The 23,579-nt window shown below is 51.5% G+C and overlaps 1 protein-coding gene across 3 annotated transcripts; it reads right to left on the bottom strand.

Annotated features, from left to right (window-relative positions):
- Positions 1–2,706: 2,706 nt before the first annotated feature.
- SCAMP4 (secretory carrier membrane protein 4) lies at positions 2,707–18,698 on the bottom strand. Of its 3 annotated transcripts, none has more exons than XM_071727603.1 (8): positions 18,587–18,698; positions 14,328–14,398; positions 13,878–13,933; positions 10,530–10,658; positions 7,519–7,675; positions 5,036–5,137; positions 3,982–4,099; positions 2,707–3,366 (listed from the first exon to the last, which is right to left on the bottom strand). In XM_071727603.1, exons 3-8 carry the CDS (start codon positions 13,882–13,884, stop codon positions 3,190–3,192), a joined length of 690 nt encoding a protein of 229 aa, XP_071583704.1. In that variant the 5' UTR covers positions 13,885–13,933; positions 14,328–14,398; positions 18,587–18,698; the 3' UTR covers positions 2,707–3,189. The 3 variants fall into 3 exon arrangements, with proteins under 3 accessions (XP_071583704.1, XP_071583705.1, XP_071583706.1); XM_071727604.1 differs by having other exon boundaries at positions 14,328–14,395; positions 18,587–18,677; XM_071727605.1 differs by lacking the exon at positions 18,587–18,698 and adding an exon at positions 17,894–17,965.
- Positions 18,699–23,579: the final 4,881 nt, after the last annotated feature.

Genomic DNA, 23,579 nt, shown 5'->3' with positions numbered 1-23,579 from the left:
TGGCTCTGGGCCCAACACCCATTTCAGCACTTCCCAGCATTTCCCTCAACTCCATTCCCAGGGGACACTGAGGTGAGATCTGAGGAAGAAATTCTTTGGTGTGAGGGTGCTGAGCCCCTGGGTGCCCCCAGAAGCTGTGGCTGCCCCATCCCTGGCAGTGTTGAAGGTTGGATGGGGCTTGGAGCACCCTGGGCTGGGGGAGGGGTCCCTGATCATGGCAGGGGGGGCACTGGGGGGGCTTTAAGGTCCCTTCCAACCCAAACCAGTCTGGGATTCTATAATAATGGCAGCAAGGTTGGGAAATGTCAGAGTACCAAGCCCAGCAGCCACCCCCACAGCAGTGCCCAGAGCTTGAGCCCCATCCCTAAATCTGCTGTTCTGTGGGAAAAAACAACCTGTGGGAAGAAAAGAGAGATTTGGTGATTTCCCTCTGGCAGCTAAGTCTGGTGACCAAGGAACAGACACTGCTGACCCAGGCAGTTCTCACCAAGCAGAGGATGAGCATTTATTGTCTTCTGATCAGGAGAAAAACACAAACAGAACCCCAGAGCTCCAGGAGTGCCAGGGAACATCACACAAACACACCCCAGGAGCCAGGTCCAGGTTAAATGGTGTTAAGAAGTCTTAAGAAACCTAATGTAAACATTTTTTAAACATACAGAGGAGTCCAAAAAAAAAAAAAAAAAAAAAAGCCACAGTAGTTCAGGCAGAGCTTTGGGAATCAACTTTCTGGAAATTCAGTTTCTGGCACCAAGGGTGAAGGGGGAGGGGATCCCACCCTCATGGGGAGTGATTCTGGTGTCTGGCTCTGATCAGTTTGGTGAAGAGGCTCCTAAGGATCCCTTCTCCTTGCCCCAAGTATTTTCCACATGATTGAACAAGGGTGCTCCAGAAGAGCCCCCCAGATTATCCAAAGGAATTTAAAAAAAAAACGAAACTAAAGAGAAGCAGGAAGTGGAGTCCCTGGCAATGCTTCTCCTCTTGATTCTTCTGAGCTCCCCAACCTGACACACTCCAAAAGCCAGGGAAGACACCAACTGATTCCAAAAAAACCCAAAATTTGGCAAGAGTCTGGTGAGGGGCAGGGCAGCAGGGAGTGTGATCCTTGGGTGCACCAGGAGCCACAGGAAACCTCAGGCTCAGCCTCCCCTCACCCCTCCCAGTGGAATTTTATTTCCAGGGAGTTGATCACCAGGCAGCTCTTGAGCAAGCAACAAAGAACACTTCAAATGACACCTCAGACACCAGACAAAGGCACCTGAAAGCTCAACAACACCCGGGGCTGTGTTGAGAAGGCTTCAAACACAAACACCTTGCACACTGGTGAGGAAACCCCTGGAGCTGGGAGCAGGATCCAATCCCAGCCCCAGGAAAGGGCTGGTCCTGCAGCAGGGCCCCCTCTGCCCTCGGGGAGCTCTGGCTCAGGGTGGCTTCACTTTGGCCCCAGTACCAGAGGAGTCGTGCAGCCTCCAGGCTGCACCCCACTTTTTATTGTCCTGCTCGTGCAGGATGAGCAGGTGGAAGCTGTGCAGGGGCAATGGGGGAGGGAGGGTTCTCCTTCCCCAACTGTTACTTGATTAGATAAGGCACATGTAGAGACATTTCCAAAAGATCACTTGCAAATCAATTCCTCCAAGCTTGGACAACCTCCCAGTCCCTTTTCCAGGAGCCTCTTTTGTTTTCCAGTTCCTCAGGGTGAATCTGGAGTGACTCCACTTCAGACTGGGACACCCCATCTGCCAGCGGGCTCGGGGCTGGCCCAGGGGGTGCCCCCCACCCCCCAGCTCTGCAGCACCCTCTGCTTCACAGCAGCACTGCCTGGAGCTGCCAGGGACAAAGACTTGGAACACTCCTCACTCCCTATGAAAAGATTTTGGGGACTGACCTCTTTGTTTTGGCAGATTTGAAAAAAATTCAGAGCAGGCTGCTGAAGGAGGAGGGAAACCTGGATCCTGGATTCCTGCCTGGATCACTGCAGGAGAGGTGGGAACTGGCTGAGGCTCCAGGAGTCCTGATGTGCAGAACCAGAGAGGAGATGAGCAGTGAGAGGGATGGGGGAGCCCAGGCACAGCAATCCCTCCCTACAGCTTCCTTCTCCCTTTAGCCAAGCCCCAGGAAAAGGCAGGAATCTCTCTCCCTGCTGGTTTGGGGAAGTAATGAGCTTCCCTTGGGCTCTCTGGGCAATGTTTGGATTTCACTGCATGGGCAGAAGCAGAATGAAACTCCCCCTGTGCCAGAATCCCCCCCACAGCCCCTGCATGCAGATCAATCCTCAGCTATTTCCAGCTGCTGGCTGGGAGCCCTGCCCCAAGGTGTCCCCCCAGGACAAGGTTTGTCCCACTGGGAATTCCTTGGGAGGCCACATCAGTGGGAGCTGTGCAGGGATTTTGGGCTGTAAGGGCTGAATGTCACCAGCAAAGCTTCTCAGCAGTTCCCCTGGGCTCTGAACCAGGCACTGTTAACCAAATGAGATGAATCTGCACCTTTCAAGCACACAGATCTGGCAAAAAAAAAAAAAAACAAACAACTTTTGGCAGCAGGGAAAGCAAAGAGTTGAGGAACAACAATCCTACCAGGCACAGGAGGGCTCCTGGGGACTTCACATCTGAACAGCACTCACCCCCAGCTCTGGGGCCTAAAGGATTCTCACCAGAGAGCAGGAGCAAACCAGGGTGTGGATGTTAGAAACACTGTTGCTATCACTAGTACCAAATAACTGAGGTGTTGCACTTCCCCTAGAGTGAAAAATTCCAAGATTTCCTCCAGGAGGGTCAATCTCAGCTGCTACCAAGGCTCTGGCTGCTGGGGCAGTGCTGGAGACCAAGCAGGGAGGAGGAGCAGTGGTGGTGGTGGTGGCTGTCACCGTGGGGAAAGTCATCTTCTATGGACATGAGAAGCAAAGGCAGTGGAGGGTTGGTTCCTCAGGCTGCAACAAGGGAAATACTGGTACAAGAGGAACAAAAAAAAAACCCCAAAACCCAACTTTCTGACAAGGCCGTGCAGAGCTCCGGAGGTGGGAAGGGCTGGCAGCACAGATCTTCTGTAGAGATGAGGAGACAAAAGCCAAAAAAAAGTCCCCAAGATGAGCAGGGTGCCTGGGGGTGGGGGGGAATGCAAATGATCTTTTCATATAACAATAATAAAAACACCAAAAGGAAGAGAATCCAGGCAGTTTGCAGCTGCTGCTGCTTAAGGCCATTGGTTTCCTGGGGGATAGTTGGGCACTGTGGGATACTCTGGCAGGCTGTTCCCAGAAAAATTGCTGTACTGGGCTTCCCTGCTGGGGGGGTTCCTCCAGGTACCACTGTTCCACTCATCCTGAGCTTTCTGGAAGCTTCCACCACCCCCTCGGTAGATTTTATGAACCTAAAGGATGAAAAAGAGGAGAGGAAAATCAGCATCAGGCACCCAAAGCCCTTTCTCAGCAGGGCTGTGGTCACTTAGGTGCTGGATCATCTGTTTCTTTCTCTCTCTGCCCAAAGCTCTATTCCCAAGGAACAAAAGCAATAAAAATGCAGCAATCCAGTGACCAGAGGTGCAAATAGATAACACCAACCCCAAACTTCAACTCATTTCAGCCACGGGCCTGGGATTCAGAGATGAGGCCTCTGTAAGACTGACCCTGCTGCTGCTGCCCTGGGGCTTCTCTCCTGTCCTGCCATCTGTCTCCTGAACATTTCCAGGCAGTCCTCCCTCCAAATCCTTCTTTCTGCAGAGAACTGAGGGCCACCTCCCAGCCAGTCCCCACTGGAAGCCACCTGGGTGTGTTTCACCTCTCCCCCCAGTGCCCCTCAGCCCCAGGAGCAATAAGGGAACAGCACCCACGACAAGGTGACAACACCCAGCCCTGGCTGCCTCGTGCCACCTGGGTGCTCTGAGAGACACCACTGGGAACCCCCTGAAGCTCCCAGCTGCCTGGGGACATCCTGGGGACACAAAGCTCAGACTCTGAGAGTCCCCAGAGACCTCTGAAGCTCTTACCCTCAAAATGCAGATGAACATTGCCACTGCTGACATGGTGAACATGATGGCAGGGAACAGCATGAACACTGCAGCTGCAATGTTGCTGCTGAAGAAAGTAATGGCTGCCAACCACCCACTGGAGGAAACAAAGCACAAGATAAAACCATTGTCACTATAACTTTCTTTTCCAATTGTCCTTATTAGCAGCAAACCTGTTTATTCACACCAGGGAGCTACAAGGCAGCTTTAAAGCTCCTTGAAAATGAAAAGAAGGATGAAAGAAATGGCCAGAATTAAATGCAGCTCAGGCAGGTGTCTCCCCAAAAATCTCAAATCCCATTTGGGAGCATCCCTGGCTAATCCAGCCTTGGATCTTTAGGAGACAGCCAGCTGCACAGACTTGGGGGAGAGAAGGCTCCCTCCCCAGGGCTGGGGGTTTGGCTGTGCAGAGGTTGTGTGTGAAGGTCCCAGAGTTTACACTTCATCTCTGTTCCTGGGATGGCAATAACCAGGCAGGGCACCAGGAAAGCATCACAAGTTTAACAAACAAAATGCTAAGGGCAGTGCTTGGGCTTTGTATCATTTGTAGTTCCAGCATGAATTGCTTTCAAGTCTGCAGAGACAGAAAATTAAAATGCCAGACAATTATAGCCAGGGACAGACACTAAAATGCTCCCATTTATTTTAGGACAGCTCTCACAATACATGCTCTATAGGCCAGCAGTGAGTCACAACACACTGCTCACCATGTGCTGTGAATAATTTGAGGGCAGAGCTAAGGCAGGATCAGAGGAATCTTGAAACTGCCTGGTAAGAAACAGATGTTGTAGGAAGGTGCTACAAGGAACAAGCAGGTTCAGATATCTGCCTTCTGCCAAGACAGCAGTGACAACAGAGCTGTGTACTCCCTGAGCAGGTATAATTATGCCCCAGAGGAAAACAGAAAGCTTCTGCCACTCCACCCCGTGCAGACTCCCACCAGTTTCTCCAAAGTTCCCAGAAACAACCCACAGCCTGAAACTCTCAGGCACGGGAGCTGAGGGCTGTGAGATGGGAAGAGCATCCTGCTTACCAAGCTCCCCATCCAGAGAAACCAACTGCCTGCAGGATGGCCAGGACAAACTGCACTCCAAAGATGAAGAAAAACGCCATAAAATTAAAGGAGCTGTCAGACCTGTGAGGGGAGAGAGGGAGTTAGGGGGAGATGGGCACTTTGCATTAACCCCATCCTGTACAGACCCTGAAAAGGGCACCTGGGAGCTTGGGAGTCTCCTCCTCCTCCTCCTCCTCTTTCCCTGGCAGTGACAGCAGGGAAATCCAGGGCCATGAATCACCTCCTGCAATTGCTGTGCCAGGGTAATTGCAGAGATGATGACCCAGGAGGAGAGGCAGCCTCCTACAGAGCAGGGGGCTTGACCCATCCTCTGAAACCAGCACAGCCTGAGCCCAGTGCTCCACAGCTCCAGGCTGAGAGGGTCCTGAAGCTCTGAGCTGCTCCAGTTGATGGAGGTGGGAGAGGCAGAGTGAATATGGCCCCAAACTCCCTGCCAGGGGTGCCCTGGGGCACAGCACTGGCTCCCCCAAGTTTTGACTCTGCCACAACACCTTCCTCTCATTAAAGCAGTTATCTCAATAAGCCCTAAGCCCATTTACTAAGCCCAGGCACATCTAAAACTCCCCAAACTGTCTTTTTTAATGCTATAAATTCTTATTCTTCTTCTCTCAGGAACTCAAGGGGCCCATGATTTACAGAACAGATCTAGAAAAAACACTTGGGTTGTTTATGAGGCAGCTCGGTGCAAGGGGGAGTTTACAGAAGAGCTCATCATTCCCAGCTCCTCCCCAAACCCTGAAAGTATTTAAGTGTTTATTATTTTAATTCTTTTTCTTTCCATGTTTATTATTTTTATAATTCTAGCTTAAGGAGGAAATGAGGAGGAGAGGACTGCAGGCTCTGGAGAGCTCAGTGTGGTGGCTGGAGGCAAATGGGAAAAGCTCCAGGCAGAGCCCCCCTCCTAAGCCAGGGGTGCTGGTACAGCCACCTTCCAGGGGCTGTTCAATCTCTCACCTTTCAAAAGATGGCACAAAGATGCTGGGGCAGGAATCTGCCATCCCTGAGTCTCCTCATGACCCCACTGCTCAGTCAGGTATCAGCTCAGCCCTTACAGAGCATAATCCAATTAACAGGAATTAGGCTCCAGGCTGAGCCTCCTAACAGACTCCTGCAGCAACGACCTGGAAGGGGCAGAGGAGTCTCCATTTGAAAGGATCTGTGGGAATTAGTGAGGATACACAGAAAAGGTGGTTTCTGATCCAGCTGGTGCAGATTTGCAGCAGCCTCACCAGAGCTCTGCAGTTCATTTCACACGTGGCATCCAGACAGCATCCACACAGCACACGATGCCAATCCCAAGGGATTCTCTGCCTCTTCCCAAAACAAGAGGGGGCCCTCACCTTCTGAAATCCTGACCAGCTGCCACACAAGCCCCCACGAGGTCCCAGGAGCAGCAGCCCAGCCCCTCTGCAGTGTTTCTCAAGCCTCTTCTTCAAGTGATGTCAAAGGCACTGAGCTCGGGGCTTGCCCAGCCTGTCCCCAGGGTTTATTCTTTTTTTAACTGTGGAAGTCTTTACACTGAGCAACCTCAGGGAGCTCTCAGTATTCAGTTGCATAAACACATGCAAACAACATGAAAGCAGTAATTAGAAACGGCCCTTGTGAAGCCCAGAGGAGCTCAATGGGGAGGGGTAATTTCTCCCCAACTTCAGAATGGAAACTGCTCTTTGAACCAAGTTTGAGATGGTGCTCAGAGCCCTCAGGCTCCTGAATTAGGGATGGGGACAAAACCCCAGGCCCAGAGGTCAAGAGTTCAGAGCTGGTGTTTTCCTGGCTTCTCAAACTTTGAATCCAGTGATCCTCCCATGACTCCACACTGCAGCCACTGATGCTTTAGGCACCTCTGGAGCATGAACTGCCCCGTGTTGTTAGGATACAGAGGGTAAATTCAAAAAAACATTTCAACAACTCATTTAGCATGAGCTGAATAGCCAGGACCCCACCTGCCAACTCCCATCTCTATCTATACCTAACCCAGCAGCACCTGGTGAATAATAACAAATCCAGAGTGTCCTGAGGATGGGGAATCTGAAGCAGCTTCCCCTTCAGAATCCAAACTCCTCTGTGGGCTCTGCTGGTGACTCTGTGCAGGTCCCTGCTCAGGACTGTCACAGCTCCAACAAGGATTATGTCTGAATAATGCCTCATGATCCCCAGCAAGCATGAGGAAATGCAAATGACTGTTAATTAAAGTGAAAATGTAAGATGGATTTAAATATTTGCAGAGTTTCAGGGGGACTCCCTCCAGGGAACCACTTTTATCTAAAAAGCAAAGCAGGCAAGTTCCCAAATATCTGGAGACAAAAACCCCACGAGTTCTCCAAAAACTGACTTCATAATTGTCAGTGAAGTCTTAACCAAGTAGTGTCTGCCTTAAATGCTGTCCTGGTGTGAGGATGAGATGAAAGAGAAACCAAACCCCCTGCTGTGCCTCTCCTTACCGAAAGGCTTTGTAGACGGGTCGGAACCAGCACACGTAGCCACAGGGACTGAAGAGGATGAGCCAGAGGATTGCCAAACCAAAATTGACCCCAGAGCCTCCTCCAATCCACCACGCCAGGCAGGCAATGATGTTCACTACCAGTGTCATGCAGTAAACTGTGAAGAGGAGAGAAGGTGAGGTTGGGCAGGTTCAGAAACAGCCCCTGGCTCTGTCCCAGTGCTGTAGAGGGGACCCTGGGCTGCTCCAAGGCGGTGGCAGCACAGACACATCCATCCCCAGGTACTGCAGAGACAGGAGGAATCCCTCTGGGAATCCCTCTGAGGACCTGCCAAAGGATGGAGAGCTGGGCAGACACTGGTGTGACCAGTACAAGACAAAGGCCAAGGAGTATTCTGAGTGATGACCAAGGTGCAGTTCCCATTTGTAGCAAAACCAGTTCCCCTGATGAGAGGGAAGGGGGGAAAGCTCTGCCCTGCACCCCCCCAACCTGGCTCTGGGCTCTGTGCTTGCTGAGGCTGCCTCAGAGCTGTTACAGAGCCAGCACAGTGCCTTGAGGGCTCCTTCTGCTTCCTTGGGGCTCTGAGGAAGCCTGGAAGTTGGCTTCAGGGCTTGGAAGTGCTGCCTGGAGAGGGGATAAACAAACTCCAAGCTGGCTGGGAACACAGAACCCCAGGGGTGGCTCAAGGGCCCATTCCTCTGGCATGTTCCTGCCAGAGCTGACAGCAGCCCCCAGAGCAGAGCTGAGCTCAGCAGACGTGGCCCCAGTGCTGCTGCTGGCCCTGGAGCTCCATCTCCTATTTTCACAGGATCCCAGAATCCCAAACTGGTTTGGGTGGGAAGGGACCTTAAATCCCATCCAGTACCACCCCTGCCATGGTCAGGGACCCCTCTCCCAGCCCAGGGTGCTCCAAGCCCCATCCAACCTTCAACACTGCCAGGGATGGGGCAGCCACAGCTTCTGGGGGCACCCAGGGGCTCAGCACCCTCACCCCAAGGAATGGTCCCAATGCCTGATTGTGTAAACCAGGTGGTAACCCTTAACTGGGTCAATTAGCAGAGATGAAGAGAACTGAGAAGCTGGAGGGTCCAAACACAAAATTCCCTCCAGCAGTGCCTGCTGATGAGCTCTCAGCAACCCTGGTCTCATTTATTCAATGAAAATTAAATCTCTGGCTTTCTCTTCACCCCTGGTGAGGGGACACATCCTGCCCAGTCCCTATTTCCCTGTGTGCCCACTCTGCAGCACACCTGAAGTCACCAGCCCAGTCCCCTGATGCCAGCCTGGCCTCTCCTCTCCTGCCTCCCCTTGGCACAGACCTGGGAGCTGCTGAACAACTACAAAGTTGTGTGGTTGCAAAATAGGCAACACAGGCAGGAGAACTGAGTGTGGAAAGAGTCTGAACCCATCTGCTGCTCCTGACACACAAATTGCATCAGAGTTAAAATTAAACAACGTTTGACTACAAAGAAAATTTCCTCTGAGGAGCTAACAGTGAGGTTTTATCCACAATGGTTTGGATGTATTGTAGTATTGGTGGGAGGAAAGAGTTTGAATTATTTAAATTTCATTTATACAGTAATGAGCTGAACTTCTTGAAATTTTTATTTTCAGAAGTCACTTCTCCAAAAGCTGCTTAGAAGTAATAAAAAAACCCAAAAAACCCTCCAGGTCAAGAGCACCCATAAAATTCTGAGGAACTTCTGGTTCTCCCTGAGTGCCAGGTAGGAGCTTCTGGTCCTCCAGCAGTGGGAGCTGTGGTACAGGTTTCCCCAAATCCCCATCCTCCTTAATAAAATGCTCATATTCAATTAATGAACATTCAGCCTTCTGGCAAGGACTTTTTGTGGGAATTTTGAACACCAGCCTTTTCTTCTTTTCCACCTGTCCCTCTCCACGTGTCTCTCTCTTCCTCCCATCCCCCCCAGATTTTGGGGAGACCCCAAAAGAAAAGTGCATTTTGACCTCCTGAGGAAAATTCTGGGTCTCCTCTTCTACCACTGCCCCCAGGGCTGGCACCTTTCCATCCTGCTGGAATGAGGGACTCCTTGTTTGGGGAGGGTGGCAGAGAAAGGCAGCTTTACAGCATGCAACATTTAACCAGTAAAGTCTGAAGGGAAAAGCAGTTTCTGCAGGCAAGAAAATCAGAGAGCTCATTCCAGCATCTCTAACTAAGCAAAGAACAATGGAGTGATAGATGATGCTGGTATTTCAGCACCCAAATCTCCCTCATACACACATCCCATGCATCTGGAATAAAAGCCAGGCCACTAAATGGATATCTGGCAGAAAACAACCTTTCCTTCAGTGAGAGGGGTGCACAGGATGACAAACATTCAGGGGAAAACAGATAAGCAAGGCAAAAAAGATTTTTAATCTTCCAAAAGCCTTCCCTGTGCTTCTCTAGGTCTGCCACACCATTTTTCATCCAATTTCATTCCTTGGAGAAGAATGGTCAATTTTTATTCCTGGCTTTTGAATGGCTAAGCCACCAGCACAAACCCAGAGCCAGGGTCTGTTCACACAGAATATCTGCAAGCCACCAGCTGGCACCAAGGGGATCAGCACTTTTTTCCAGCAGGAAGGAGGACACTGCTTCAACTGGGAAAGGGAAATTTGTGGGTGGCACAAAGAAGGGGGAATTTCAGCCCTGCTCTGGGGTGGGGGGAGGCTGGCAGCAAGTAAATGAGCCACATTTTCTTCTCTAAAATTCTCTCAGTGAATTGGGAAATAACTTTGAGAGGGCTACGCTGGGGAGTGAAACATCACTTGACATTAATAAAGGTGTTAATTTTCTCATCAACTTTTCTAGCCCTGATTCTCTCAACTTTTTTCAACAGCAGCTCTGCAGCAAAGATTCAGGGCACAGCAGCTTAGAATTTGGGCACAAAGCAATATTACAGGGCTCTCAGATGGGTCAGAGTTTCTCATCAACTCTCTGCAGTCAATGAGATCTGGAGTGTCCTCATACACATACACAGTTTCCAGCACAGGTTTCTTCTTCAACTTACAGATCCATACGTGGTAGATTCTCTTCACCAGGGACTGATAATCGATGGGAATTTCATCAGCAAAGTTCTGGTAGAAACATGGTTTCAGAGGAATGAACTTGGGGAGTGGAGGGAAGTTGTTCACCTTTTCTGCAAGGCAGAACAGAGCCATTACCTGGATGCAGAAAACACCCTCACACAGCTCAGCAACTCTCAGATGCTCCAACCCATCCCCATCCACACCCCTGGATCCCTGAGGACTCACAAGAATTAAAAAAAAAGAACCCACTGCCAGTTCTGCTCACTCCTCTTCCTCACTGAAACCTGTTCACCCTCACTCTGGACTCCAAAAATTTTGTTCTCCTTCCTCAGGAGTGGACAAAACCTTCAGAGAAAGATCCATCCATCCATCCAGAGAAGGATGTGTGAGGCTCAGGGGAGGGAATGGAAAGAAATGAACAAGGTACACATGGATTTGATATCTCCATACACAGGAGTCAAGTTGTGCCAAGGGCACTGCAAGACACACAAAATAAAACTTAGAACAAGCTCCAGGATGAGGTTCCTGGCTTGGAGAACAAGTGATATGAGGAGCAGCTGAGGGCCCTTGGGGTGTTGATCCTGGAGCAGAGGAGGCTGAGGGGAGACCTTCTGGCTCTCTGCAACCCCCTGAGAGGAGGTTGGAGCCAGGGGGGGTCGGGCTCTGCTCTCAAGGAACAAGGGATGGGACAAGAGGAACTTTTGGCACAACTCAAGTGGTGCCAGGGGAGGTTTAGGTTGGAGCTGGGGAAGAATTTCTGCCTGGAAAGGGTTGTCAGGGCCTGGCCCAGGCTGCCCAGGGCAGGGCTGGAGTCCCCATCATCCCTGGAGGGGTTTCAGACCCTGGAGATGTGGGGAGGAGGGACATGGGGTGGGGGTGGCCTGGGCAGAGCTGCATTAATTGTTGGAAGAGTTGGGTTAATGGTTGGACTCTAAGATCTTAAAGGTCTTTTCCAAGCAGAAGGATTCTGTGACCTCTCAGGAAGGAGGAGGAGGAAGGCAGCAACACCTGGGGGCAAGAGGCTGCATGGAGGGGTTTAGTTACAGCCTCTCAGAAGACCAAAGCAAAAGGCAAGGCTGGAAATTGCCCAGAAAAGCAGCTTCACTGTCAGACACAAGCTCTGTGGAGGCTTCCTGGGCTCCCAGCCTGGTGTAGGATTTGTCCCTGTGGCAGCCAGGAAGGGTGTTCTGGGAAAGCATCTCTCAAGCTGGAATTTAGGATTCAGGTCTCACCCAGTTCAGGGAAGGCAACTCAGAAATCAGGGATAACTTTGTTGACACAGGAAGATATTCCTTTCCTTTAAAAGTCATTTTTTCCCCATAAGGTTAAACTTCAGGGAAAGAAAAAAAAAAAAAGCTTTGGATTTCAATACAATAAACCAAACACTTGACAAAAGTGGTAAGTTGAAGGAAAGCTTACCTGGGGAAGCAATTGTTTTAAAATTAAGTAATTTAATGCTGAAATCCTCTTCATTTAAGCTGCTGTCAGCTTCTAGACTGATGCAGAGATGTGGCTGCATCTCTGTGTGAGCCTCAATCTGCATTTCTGCATGTTTGGGAACGTTTGCTCTTGCCTCCCAGTGCTGATTAAAGTTTGATTCCAGGGCATTGTGACTAATTGTCTGCTTCAGCCCCAGTAAACAGAATTAAAAACAACCAGAGGAAGAGATGAAGAATGTCCTGGGAAAACCTCCAGATGGCACAGAAGAGGAGAGGAAATGTCTGGACAAGAACTGTCAGCACAAGAGTTCCCCTCCTCTCCTTCTCTGTGTCAGGAGACATTTTGCAGGAGCAGCTTCTCAGCTGCCTCTGAGGGTTGGCAGGGAAGGGGCTGGAGCTGCAAGCCATGCTTTGGGAAAGGCTCCCCTTCCCTTGAAGGCAAGGCCTATTTTCAGCCTGAAAAGATGGGGAGGATAACACCCACAGTGAGCACACCAGAATTAAATATGGAATCATCTCTGAAGTCACCAGCCCAACTTGACTTTTCCTTAGAAAACCAAATGTTAGGTCTGCCCCTCCTCACCCATCTCCTCCAAATGCATTTTACATTCATTCAGGTGCCTTCTAAAGCTGGGATTTGTTACTGGTTCTGCTGCCCCCACATGCAGGGCTGGTGGCCCATGGCTGCTCCCAAAGTCCACAGGAATTTGGACTTCTTAGCACTCATTTTTGGTTTGCTCCAAACACCTAATGAGCTTTCTCCCAGCCAGGCTGTCTCAGCAGCCCACAAAAGGACAGAACAATGCTGGATCAAAGGAAAGCAAGGCACAGCTTTGACAGCTCAAGAGACAGCTCTCCAGGGAAGTCAGTAAGATGAAGATTAACAGACCACAATAGAAGCAAATTCTCCACCAGTTTGGGGTTTTGGTTTTTTTTTGAGGGATGAGAAAAATTTTGTTCTGTCCTCACCAGCTCAAGCTGCAGCCTTTGGTTCTGCTCCCTCCCTTTTTCTGTCTCCCACAGCACAGATCTGTCACAAGAGCTGCTGCCAGCTTCTACTGCACAAGTCCCCAAATGATGGAGCCAAAACCAACTGGCCTGCTGGGCACCAGACACTGCAGTTTGTTATTTTTCATGCTCACAAAATGCTCCAAGTGCTTCCCCAACTGTTTGCTTGGTTCACAAAGGTGAGGATTACACTGCTTCTCCATTGCTCTCCAGCTGCAAGCAGCCAGATGATCACTTTTTCCCACCCAAAGACCCTGGAGTTTTCAACTGTTCTGGGTTACTTCCAAGAACAGACAAAAGGAAGCAAATTAAAATATCCTCTTTCATGTCTGCTGCACAGCTTGGAGGGCTGCAGCACTCTCAGCCAGCCTCAGATCAACACAACAGATCAGCAGTCACAACCCCTGCTTTCACAACCCAGGCTGTGTTACCAACCAACAGCAGCTGCAGGACAGTCCCTGACTTTCTCTTAAAAAAAAAAAAAAAAAGCCATCAGGAATTTTGTCACTGATTTCACTCCAAGTAAAATGAAGAGGTGTTAATGTGAGTGGTGCAGGTAGGAAGGCTGGGGGAAGCTGCTTACCCTCTGTAAGGAAGGAATTATCCTCCTGTACTTTTCCATGAATAATTCCATCCTCACAAAGCTTTCAAACCAGTCACACCTGAGCCCTTATCAGTAGATCAGTAACCTCAGCTGACAAATCTTCAGTAGATACAACCTAAAAGTCAGCACAGTCAAGGCAAGACAAGAGAAGCAGCTGAAGAGCTTTAGGGACCCCCAAGATCTCAGGACAGGACACACGTGGCCACCACAGCACACTGGAAAACATTCTCTGAAACCTGGCTTTCTCCCCAAAGTCCCAGATTTTGAGGAGTCCTTACCTGCCATCTCTACTGGGGGTGCTCCCTGGGGAAGTTCCAGACAGACAGCAACTGATCTATTGGAGACAGAAAACCAGGTCAGCACATGTCACCAACCAGCACCCACAGAACCTCCTGGAATGATCTGATCTCTGTCCCAGTGCTGGAAAGGTGCAAGCCCAGGGTTCCCACTGCAAACCAGTTGTCACCAATTGCCCAAAGCAGGCAGGCTGGAACCTTCCAGAAAGGATCCCAACTCCTCCTGGGTGACATAAAGCTTCATCTGGCAGCATCTCCCTCACCACAACCCCCCAGTCACCCACTTTTCAGGCTTGCAGCAGCAACCAAAGGTGCTCCCAGTGGCTCTGGGCAGAAGCTGAGGATGCACAAAGAGCCAGTGCCTGAGCATGGGAATCTTCCAGACAAGGGGCTAGGAGGGACCCAGCAAAGCACAAACTCCTCTGAGCTCACCAGATTTAAAGCCTCATTGAGGTGCTGAGATGATTTTTGTTGGCTCCTGGCTCTGCAGAACTTCCCACCTGCTGAAAGAACCAGAAAATCACTGTGAGCTGGGAAGCAAAACCCTGCTGGTACACACACCCCAACATCCCTCATGATTGCAGTAATTCTGTACAGCCCTTTTAAAATGCAGATTCATTCTTCCCATTACCACCACTGAACACGACCCTCATTCTGGAAGAGCCCAATCCTGCCAATTTTGCTCAGCACCAGCCCTGTTGCTGTTTTTGGCAGAACTGAGCAGACAGATGAAAGCAGCAGAGAGCTCTGTGCTGAGCTCTGATTCCTCCCCAGCTTTGGCAGGGCTAAAACTACCACGTGTCCCTTACCTGCAAATCCCAGCAGGGAAACACAGAATACCACAAACCAACCCTTGAGACCAGCACTGCAGTGTCTGACAAGAGCTACCAAGAAGGAGGAAGTCAAGACTGAAAAAAAAAATGCCCCTACAAAACCTCAACCACCACCACCCACCCCGCTGTGGGCACTGAGAGCAACCACAGCCCTGAGGTTGGGATTCCTGCACTGTACCCAAAGCCCTGGGGATTTACAGAGCTCATTCCCCTTTTCTGCACCCCTGTGCTGTCCCCCATGTGCCTCCTGTATGGTCTGGAGGTTGCAGGGTTTATACAGGCAACAATCATTTTGTTGGGGTTGTAATTCCAGCACAGCCCTTGGTGGAGATGAGAGCAGGGATCCAGAGTGGGATCTGTATTTCTTCTTTCTGGACCCAGAGGTGCAGCTGCAGAGAGCTGAACTGGTCCTTCACTGAGGGGAATGTCCTGGGTTTTTTGTACTAAAGAAAGGAAGAGAGTGTGGACAGGAAAGCTGTGACAGTCATGAGGAGCAGAGGGCTGGTGAAAGGCTGGCACAGGGGACCCCATCACAGCAGAAGCCTTGGGGATTTCCCTCCAGCAATACCAGCACGACCCAGTGCCCTCACAAACTTCTGATTTACAAAGAGAAGCATCTTGCTGGGCCTTTTTTAAAAAGCATGACTAGAAATCAAAGTATGAAAAGTAGAAAGTCAAAGTTTGAAGACAATAAAAACCTCACCTCACCCACTCCCAGCTGCTCCCAGATGGGATCTGTAAAATTTGGGAAGAAGAACAAATGCCCCAGGAACATCAGTGATGCCACTTCTTAAAAAGAACCTTACACTGGCAGACAGACACACAAGGCTCACCTTCAGAAAGGGTTTATTTTGTTTTTTTTATTATTTAGTTCATGTGCTTTAGTGCCAGTGCCTTACAGCTGCAGAGTGGCAGGAGGTGTCCTGCCCACTGGGAAAGGGACCAGAAGGAAACCCCAGAGGACACATCCCTGGCTTGATGGGGACACTGTGGCCCAACAGGAGTCCTCCTGTGCCCTCCCATCCCCAGTGGTGCTGCTGAGTGGCTATAACCTAAATCAGTAAATAAATAAACAAAGAAAGCAGCACTCTGGTGCTCCACTCCCTTCTCTTCCCTTCTCAGCTGTTCTCATCTCCCTGCTCATTTCCAAACCAATCTCAGCCAGGGTTTAATGCTCTGAAGACAAATGATTGAGTGAAGAAGCTATGACAGAAACAACTGAATATCCCTCTCTTCAGCAACCTTGGCTTTTCTGAGTAATCTCACCAAGGTTCCTGGGACAGCTACTGCCATTTCCCTTCAGAAAGATGAGATTTGGAACTGCAAAGCAGGAGGGAGATTTCTCTCTGCAAGGACAAGAGCATCCACCCAAGTTCTCCACTCCTGAGCTCTGCTGACTTCCCCTCCACCACCAGGGAGAAATCTGGAGCCAGGTAAGTGCTGATATTACTCAGCTTGGAGAGTTTTTAGGAGGAAAAGGTCACTGTGCAGCCTGCATGTCCTCAAGTCACACTCCAGGTCCTGCCATAAGGAAACAGATTCTGCAGCAGCTACAGATAAACAGGTACCTAAACCAGTCACCTCCAGCCTGAGCACACACCACAAGCTCTCAGTCCACCAGGTTTGCAGTTTAACCAGGAATAAACAGAACCCAGCACTCCCCTGCAGAGATTTCCTCCTTTAGAATCCACTGTTGGGGGAGGGAGAAAAAAAATCCACATCCCCCAAGCTGAGGAAACCACGGGAAGGAGGGAACTTCCCTTTCCCACTGTGCTCATCCCCAGCCAATGAGTAACTCCAAGGTTTGCAGCACATGACTCCCCAGAGCCCACTGGAGACAGTCAGAGCTCTTCTTCACCAGGCTTTCCAAGACAAAAATGCCCTGTGTCATTTCCAGAGGCACCATTTTCCTCTTACACCAAGACACGTAAGCAGCAACAAGGGGATCACTGTGAATGGGGCTGGAGTGGGAAAGATGCTTCACCCTTTCAGATTAAGGGAGATTTTGTGGGGTACCTGAGGCAATCTGCTTCAGGCACACTGCTTCAGTCCCCTTTTTTATTCTGCTTATATTAAGAGTTTTTTTAAGTTTCAGTTGTCTCTCATGACGTCCTTCTCTGAAAAGAAAGAAGGGTGGGAGGGGAAATAAAGGATGGGATACAAGAGGAGTGCTGCCAGGGAGAGCTGAGCTCATCCCTGCTTTGCAGGAAATCCACCTGGTGACCTGGGACAAGTCCCCTAAGACCAGTTTCAGAGGAAACCCAGTTTTCCCCTTGTGCCATGCTCAGAGGAGCCTGATCCATGCTTTCCACCCAGCAGCATTCCCCAGCTTCTGAGGTCTTGCCTGAGGATATTTCCTGCACTCCTTTTATATTTTCATTCCACTGTGAGAAGCTTCTGCACAGATCTGTCCTCAAGGGCTTCACCTGGAACACTGAAAACAAATCCAGGGGCAGAATCTGGATAAAAGTGGATCAGAACTCCCTGACCTCATCAGGCAATGGTTGGATGAGGAGAGCACAAGCAGAAGGAGAAGAGCTGGGCACAACTGCTCCAAGTGGGTCAAGCTTTACCCCTCTGGTGAGGGCTGCCAGGAGGCAGCTGCCAGCACAGCCCAGATGTTTCAGAGGAGCAAATTCCCTGCAGGAATCTGGGGGATGTGGATTGGGAATCACCAGGAAAAGCTTCCACTCTTTGGAGGACAAGAGAATCCCTTGCTTGCGTGCCCCTCCAGTTGCATTTCAAAAGAAAGTGGTGATTCTGGACTGGTTTTCAGAGGAAAATCTGGCTTTGAGTCTCACTCAGATGCACAACTCTGCCCAGGGCAGCAGAGGTGACTCTGCAAGGCAGCAAAATGCTGGGCTCTGTAACCCTAAACTTTGCATGGCTGGTAGAGATTATATTTGATGGTTTCTCCTCCCTGCTGAATCACTGCCAGGAACCCCCAGCAGACAAACACTGACTGGGGTACAACTGCTTAGAGAAGGGAGGCTCAGCCTCTGAGAGACAGAGCCACAGAAGGCTCAGGAGGAAAACACAGGAACATGTTCAGAGCCACTTGTCACCTACTCAGATCAGCCTCATGTAGACCTGGTCTGCAGACTGCAACAAGATCAACTGGCTCAGAACAGCACTAAAAAGCAGAAAAATTAATCCATCATTTACCTGATTAATTTCTAAGCTATTACTCTCTTCATCACAGGGTCTGATGAGTTTCCAAGCTACTTAATGCTCACAAAAAACTAAGACCAGAGAGGGGGGAAAAAAAAAAAAAAAACCAACAAAACATCGTTTGTGTTGTCCCCATCGAGGGAAATGTGAGACAGAGCTCAGAACACACCAGACACAGCAAAACCTTCAGAGCCCAGAGAGGAGAATTCCCGAGCAGCCCTCGGGGAGGGAAAGGAAGGGAAAGGGAAAAGGGAAGGGGAAAGGAAAAGGAAGGAAAGGAAAGGAAAGGAAAGGGAAAGGAAAATAAAGGAAAGCTCTGTGTGTGTCCCCCATGCTCCCGGGGGGTCGGGGCTCCAGCTCTTCCCGCCCCCGGAGCTGCTCCCAGCGGCCCCGATCCCGGTCCCGTTCCCGATCCCGGTCCCCCCAGACCTGTCCCCGATACCTCCCCGAGCACAGGCTCCCCCGGCACCCCCTCCCGTCCCGTCCCCGTTACCCCCGCGCTGTCCCCGGGGCTCTCCCCGTTACTGCCTCTCTGTCGCCCCCCGGCCAGGCCCCGTCACACCTCCGGCGGGCCGGGCCCGAAGCACCGCCGCTCCCCGAGCCCGCGGAGGCTCCTGACCCGCAGCTGCCGCCATCCCGCACCCGGAGCTCCCCCGCTCCCTCCCGACCCCCGCGCCCCGTGCCCACCTCAACCCGCAGCGCTCCGATCCCCGCTCCCCCGGGCCCGCCGCGGGGCGCTCTGGGAAACTGAGTCCTCGCTATGGCCGCCGCCGCGGCGCTCCCCGCGGACAGGACTACAACTCCCAGCGTGCCCCGCGACGCAACCCCCCGCCGCGCCTCACGTGAGCAGCGCTGCGGGTTCTGCTACGGGGGCCGAGAGGGACAGAATTGTTCGGGGGGGGGGGGAGCGGTGCCGCCCCTGGGATGCGGGGCTCAGCCCTGTTCTGCCCCCCAAAATTAATGGAGCCGTTTGGTTGGAAACAATCCTCAAGATCATCGCGTCCAACGCTTCCCCCATCCCTGCCCAGGCCACCCCCACCCCACGTCCCTCATCCCCACATCTCCAGGGTCTGAAACCCCTCCAGGGATGATGGGGACTCCAGCCCTGCCCTGGGCAGCCTGGGACAGGCCCTGACAACCCTTTCCAGGGAGAAATTCTTCCCCAGCTCCAACCTAAACCTCCCCTGGCACCACTTGAGTTGTGCCAAAAGTTCCTCTTGTCCCATCCCTTGTTCCTTGGGAGCAGAGCCCGACCCCCCCTGGCTCCAGCCTCCTCTCAGGGGGTTGCAGAGAGCCACAAGGTCTCCCCTCAGCCTCCTCTGCTCCAGGATCAGCACCCCCAGGGCCCTCAGCTGCTCCTCACAACTTCTCCAGACCCTTTCCTTCTGCTCCAGACCCTTCCCCAGCTCCATTCCCTTCTCTGGACACTCTCCAAACCCCAAAGCTGTTGTCAGGGTTTGTCTGACCCCCCCAGCTCAGAGGGGCTCAGGGGCTCAATCTGCCCCTGGCTCCAACCTCCTTCCCAATCCCTGGCAGTGCTGGGAGCTGCTGGGATCCCCCTGCCCGTTCCAGGGGGATGGGAGGAGATGATCCTTAAGGTCCCTTCACACCTAAACCAGGCTGGGATTCTATGGAATTCCAAGGCTTTCACACCCCTGCAAAGTTCCCCCAAATCACAGGTCCTGGAGCCGCTGCCTCCTGCCATCCAGAGAAGATTTTTAGCACTAAACCAGCAGAGGTCCCTCCGCCCCAGTAAATCCAGTGCTACTGGAGGTGTTTGGCCACCAGTGAGAGCCGGGGAGCCCGGTGAGGGGGACAGGGACGGGCACTGGGGTGGCAGGGACAGGGGACAGGTCTGGGACCCAGACGGGGTCTGTCCCTCCCTGCTGCCCTGGGGATTCGGGGTCCCCTTGCACCCCTCCCGTGTTGGGTCCCCTCCCTGCACCCCCCAGCTCCTCCTCTGGAACTGGAAGACAATTTTTCATAAACACGAGTTGGTTGAAGATTAGCTTTTTGCAAGGAATTTCCTGTTCTTTTTTTTATTATTTTTTTTGGGGGGGGGAAGGTATCTTTTTAAAAAATGAAACCCAAATAACCACGTGCAGCAGCTCAGCTCCCCTCCCTCCTTGCTCACTCCAGATGCTTCCCCAAATCCCCCCCCAGCTGTGCCCCCGTTTCTCCAGGCAGCACCCAGGTTTTATCCCGGGTGGGTGCCATGTGCTGTGTCCTGGGAATGGGGGAGCAGGAGCAGCTGGGGACCCGGGGATTTGCTGACCCCCTGGCACACGGAGCTCTGCTCCACAGCTCCCGGTTCAGCTGCAGGATTTGCACGGGGAGGAGATTTGCAGAGGGAGCAGAGGGAAACAAGGCTGAGATTTGCAGCCTTAATCCCCACGGGAGCCTCTGAATTGTCTGCACCTGATGGAGGGGTCCTCGCATCCGTGTTACCCGGGGCAGGAATCCCTCCTTCCCTCCTAGGGCTGGGCACTACTTGAAAATAAATAGAAAATTACTTTTTACAGGGGCTCGGAATGATAGGACAAGGGGTGACGGCTTTAAACTGGAAGTGAGGAGACTGAGACGAGATCTGAGGAAGAAATTCTTTGTTGTGAGGGTGCTGAGCCCCAGGTTCCCCCAGAAGCTGTGGCTGCCCCATCCCTGGCAGTGTTGAAGGTTGGATGGGGCTTGGAGCCCCCTGGGCTGTGGGAGGAGTCCCTGATCATGGCAGATATACCCTGTAAAGCAGAGGCTTTTTTCCCCTCTGTAAATTTTTGTGCATAAATCTACAGAATACACCTCAATTTAAAAAAAAAAAAAAAAGTTTTCGTCCATACATTATATTACTTTTTATTTAATGTCATGAAAATTTCAGACGCTTTTGTCCTTAAATAAATATTTCTCCCTCCCCTGCCCCTCCCTTCCTAACTGACTGGTCCGAAGAAGAAAATTTTATTTAGTCATTTTTTTTCTTTAAAAAAATAGAAATTACAATCTTACAAGACAGAACATTCAATGAGAACAGAAGCATGTTCCTAAATCTAAAAAGTAAAACGTTTCCATAAAACCTGTCTGGATCTACAGGGAGGTGTGTGTGGAGGGTGGTGACTGGAAAAAAACGTTTTCCATTTCTTCCTTTCATTCATATAGATAAAAAATAACATAAAACTGACCGAAACGTTATATATTTTTCTCTTTTTGCACCAACATTCACAAGAATATATATTATATATATTTTTTATCCGATTTTATACACAGTGTGAGGGTTCTGGAGGTGGAAATGCACACTCAGAGCAAACAAACAGACAGACAGACAAACACACAATTAATCTTCATCTGGAAAAGAGGAATCCCTCGTGGCTGAGGTCGCCCTGCTCCGGGGAACGGCTGCAAAAGTCTGAAAACAAAGCAGGAAAACCTCCCCTGGCTGGAGGGATGGAATTCCCGCAAGGAAATGATCCCCGAGATGCTGAGGACCAAAAGCTCCCACGGGTCCTCTCCGCGCGGCTCCAGGGCAGGGAAGAGCCAAAATCTCCCTTTTCCAGGCATTTTTTCCCAGGATTTTTTCCTTCACCCTTCTCCCTCCTGGCTCTGCTGAGCTGCGGGCTCTGGGTGGCACAGAGGGAGCGGGAGTGCGGGTGCTGCCCCGCGGGTGCTGCGGGGGGTTCAGGGCTCCCGTGCCCCCCCCAACTCCCTCCCAGGTCAGAACTGATTTAATCAACGTGTAATCACTTCTCCTCTCCCCAGAAATCATTTAATTGACAAGTCGGTTCCTCTCCAAGAGGACTTCAAAGTGCAGGTTCCCCGCGGGCTCCTCTCCGACACTTCCAGTCCTCAGGTTGCTCCCCGCGTGGGGTTTTTATTGCTCCGAATCCCAAGTCTCTCCCGTGAGGTGGGTGCTGTGGCACGAGCTGGAAATAAAACCACGGAACCGCAGGGCTCAGTCTTTTCCTGGTTTAAGGTGCTTCCTTGGTTTCTTTGCCAGATGAAATGAACAGGGTGACGCTGAGCATCGGTGCTGACGAATACCGAGGATGTAAAGAAGGGCGTGTGCTTTTTTTTTTTTTTTTTTTTTTCCCCCCCAAACGTCTCAACCCCCCCCGCAGCTGTTTCCTCTGAGAAAGGGAGTGCTGCTGTCCTGCAGAAAAGGGGGGCCCAGAGCCCCCTCTGCAAAGCACATTCATCTTCTCAAGTGCTTCTCCCCTCAGAGAGGAGCCGGGAAGCGAACGGTGTTTGTCAGAAAGGATTCTTAAAAAAAAAAAAAAAAAACGAAAAAAAAAAAAAAAAAAAAAAGGCACAACCCTCTAGACAAAAAAGGCAGCACTGACTTCTGGCTTCTGCCAAAGCTTTAGGATCCGAGAGGGCAGGAAAGAAGCAGAGCAGAGCCCTGCCCTGCAGACTGCCACGCTGGGGAACGACATTGGCACTAAAGGTGGCACTGGGGCCACCAGGAGGGCCAGCAGCCTTCAGCAGAGAGCTGGGTTCTGCCACCAGCGGGGACAGAAAGAAGGCTGAGGAGCCCCTGAGATGCTCCCAGGAGCAGTTGGGGTGGGGGTTGGCAAAAGCAGAAAGCACACACGGCCATACACGGCAGATGGGGAATAGTAGGGGCTGAAGGGTTCCAATCCCATCAGCTTCCTGGGGAGCCTTCCCCGGGCAAGGTTGGGCCGTGGTCTGCCCCAGGGGGTCTTTTAACCAAATGCCTGGATATCCCCTTCCATCCTGAAGAAAGCTGCTCGTTTAGTTTAGGGGTGCAGTTACAGAACTGAGGGGTCTTGGGCTCATGCACAGGGATGCTCTGAGCTGCCAGAGGATGGGGTTGGACACATGAGAAACCAACACAAAGCAAGATGGGGCTGGGGGGGGTTTAGCCCTTTGTCAGCAGAAACTGGGGCTGCCTCAGAGGAGGGGGGCAGGGGGGGGAGGAGATTTTTCCCTTCTACATTTTGGCATTTGCTGCAGGAGGAGCAGGAATAGGGATGGAAAAAAAAAATCTGCAGAGCCTGGCCCCAGAGTCCCTCAAGCAGCCCTGTTGCCCGCAGGCAATCACAGCATCACCCCACAAGTCAATCCCTTCTGCACCTTTGGAGCCTCCCCAGCTGGGAGGTCCCAACCCCATCACGACTTCTCAGGGAAGGAATCAGGATGTTTTGCTTCCCCTGGACCCCAATGAGCAGTTTCTACCCCTAAAGACCTCCCGGGTCCTGATAAAAAGAGAGCAACCCCAGAATGACAGTTCTGAGGAGCTCCTTTGTGGGGGGAAAAGCCTGAGTCCAACTCAACCTCCTCCCAGCAATCCTGGAGGGAGGGAAATGGCAGCAGGATCAGCTGGGCAGAGGGAAGGCCACAAAACCACTCTAGGTGCTGAGCCCTGGGGCAATTTTCATGGTCTTGGTAAGAAAACTACAGAGGGCAGCACCCACTGGGGACAGGGACCTGGCCTTGGTGCCTCCAGCGTGGAGCAGCTGGGAGCTGGGATTTGGCCACATCTGCAAGGACAAAGCCTCTCTGAGAAGTGCTCGGGAGGCAGGAAGGTGACACGAGGGGGATGGACCTGCCAAATCAGCTCCAAAAAGGTTGTCCAGCTGAGTGAGGAGCTGGCCAGGCATTTGGGAAAACACCACAGTGGAGAACACGGGGACCTCCTCAAGACTTCTCCCCATCATGCTGGGGCATCCTTTCC

This window comes from Heliangelus exortis, chromosome 28, assembly GCF_036169615.1.
Source record: "Heliangelus exortis chromosome 28, bHelExo1.hap1, whole genome shotgun sequence".
In the NCBI taxonomy this organism is placed as follows: domain Eukaryota; kingdom Metazoa; phylum Chordata; class Aves; order Apodiformes; family Trochilidae; genus Heliangelus; species Heliangelus exortis.
Note: the sequence above shows the minus strand (reverse complement) of the source record. Positions and strands in the feature narration are given on the sequence as shown.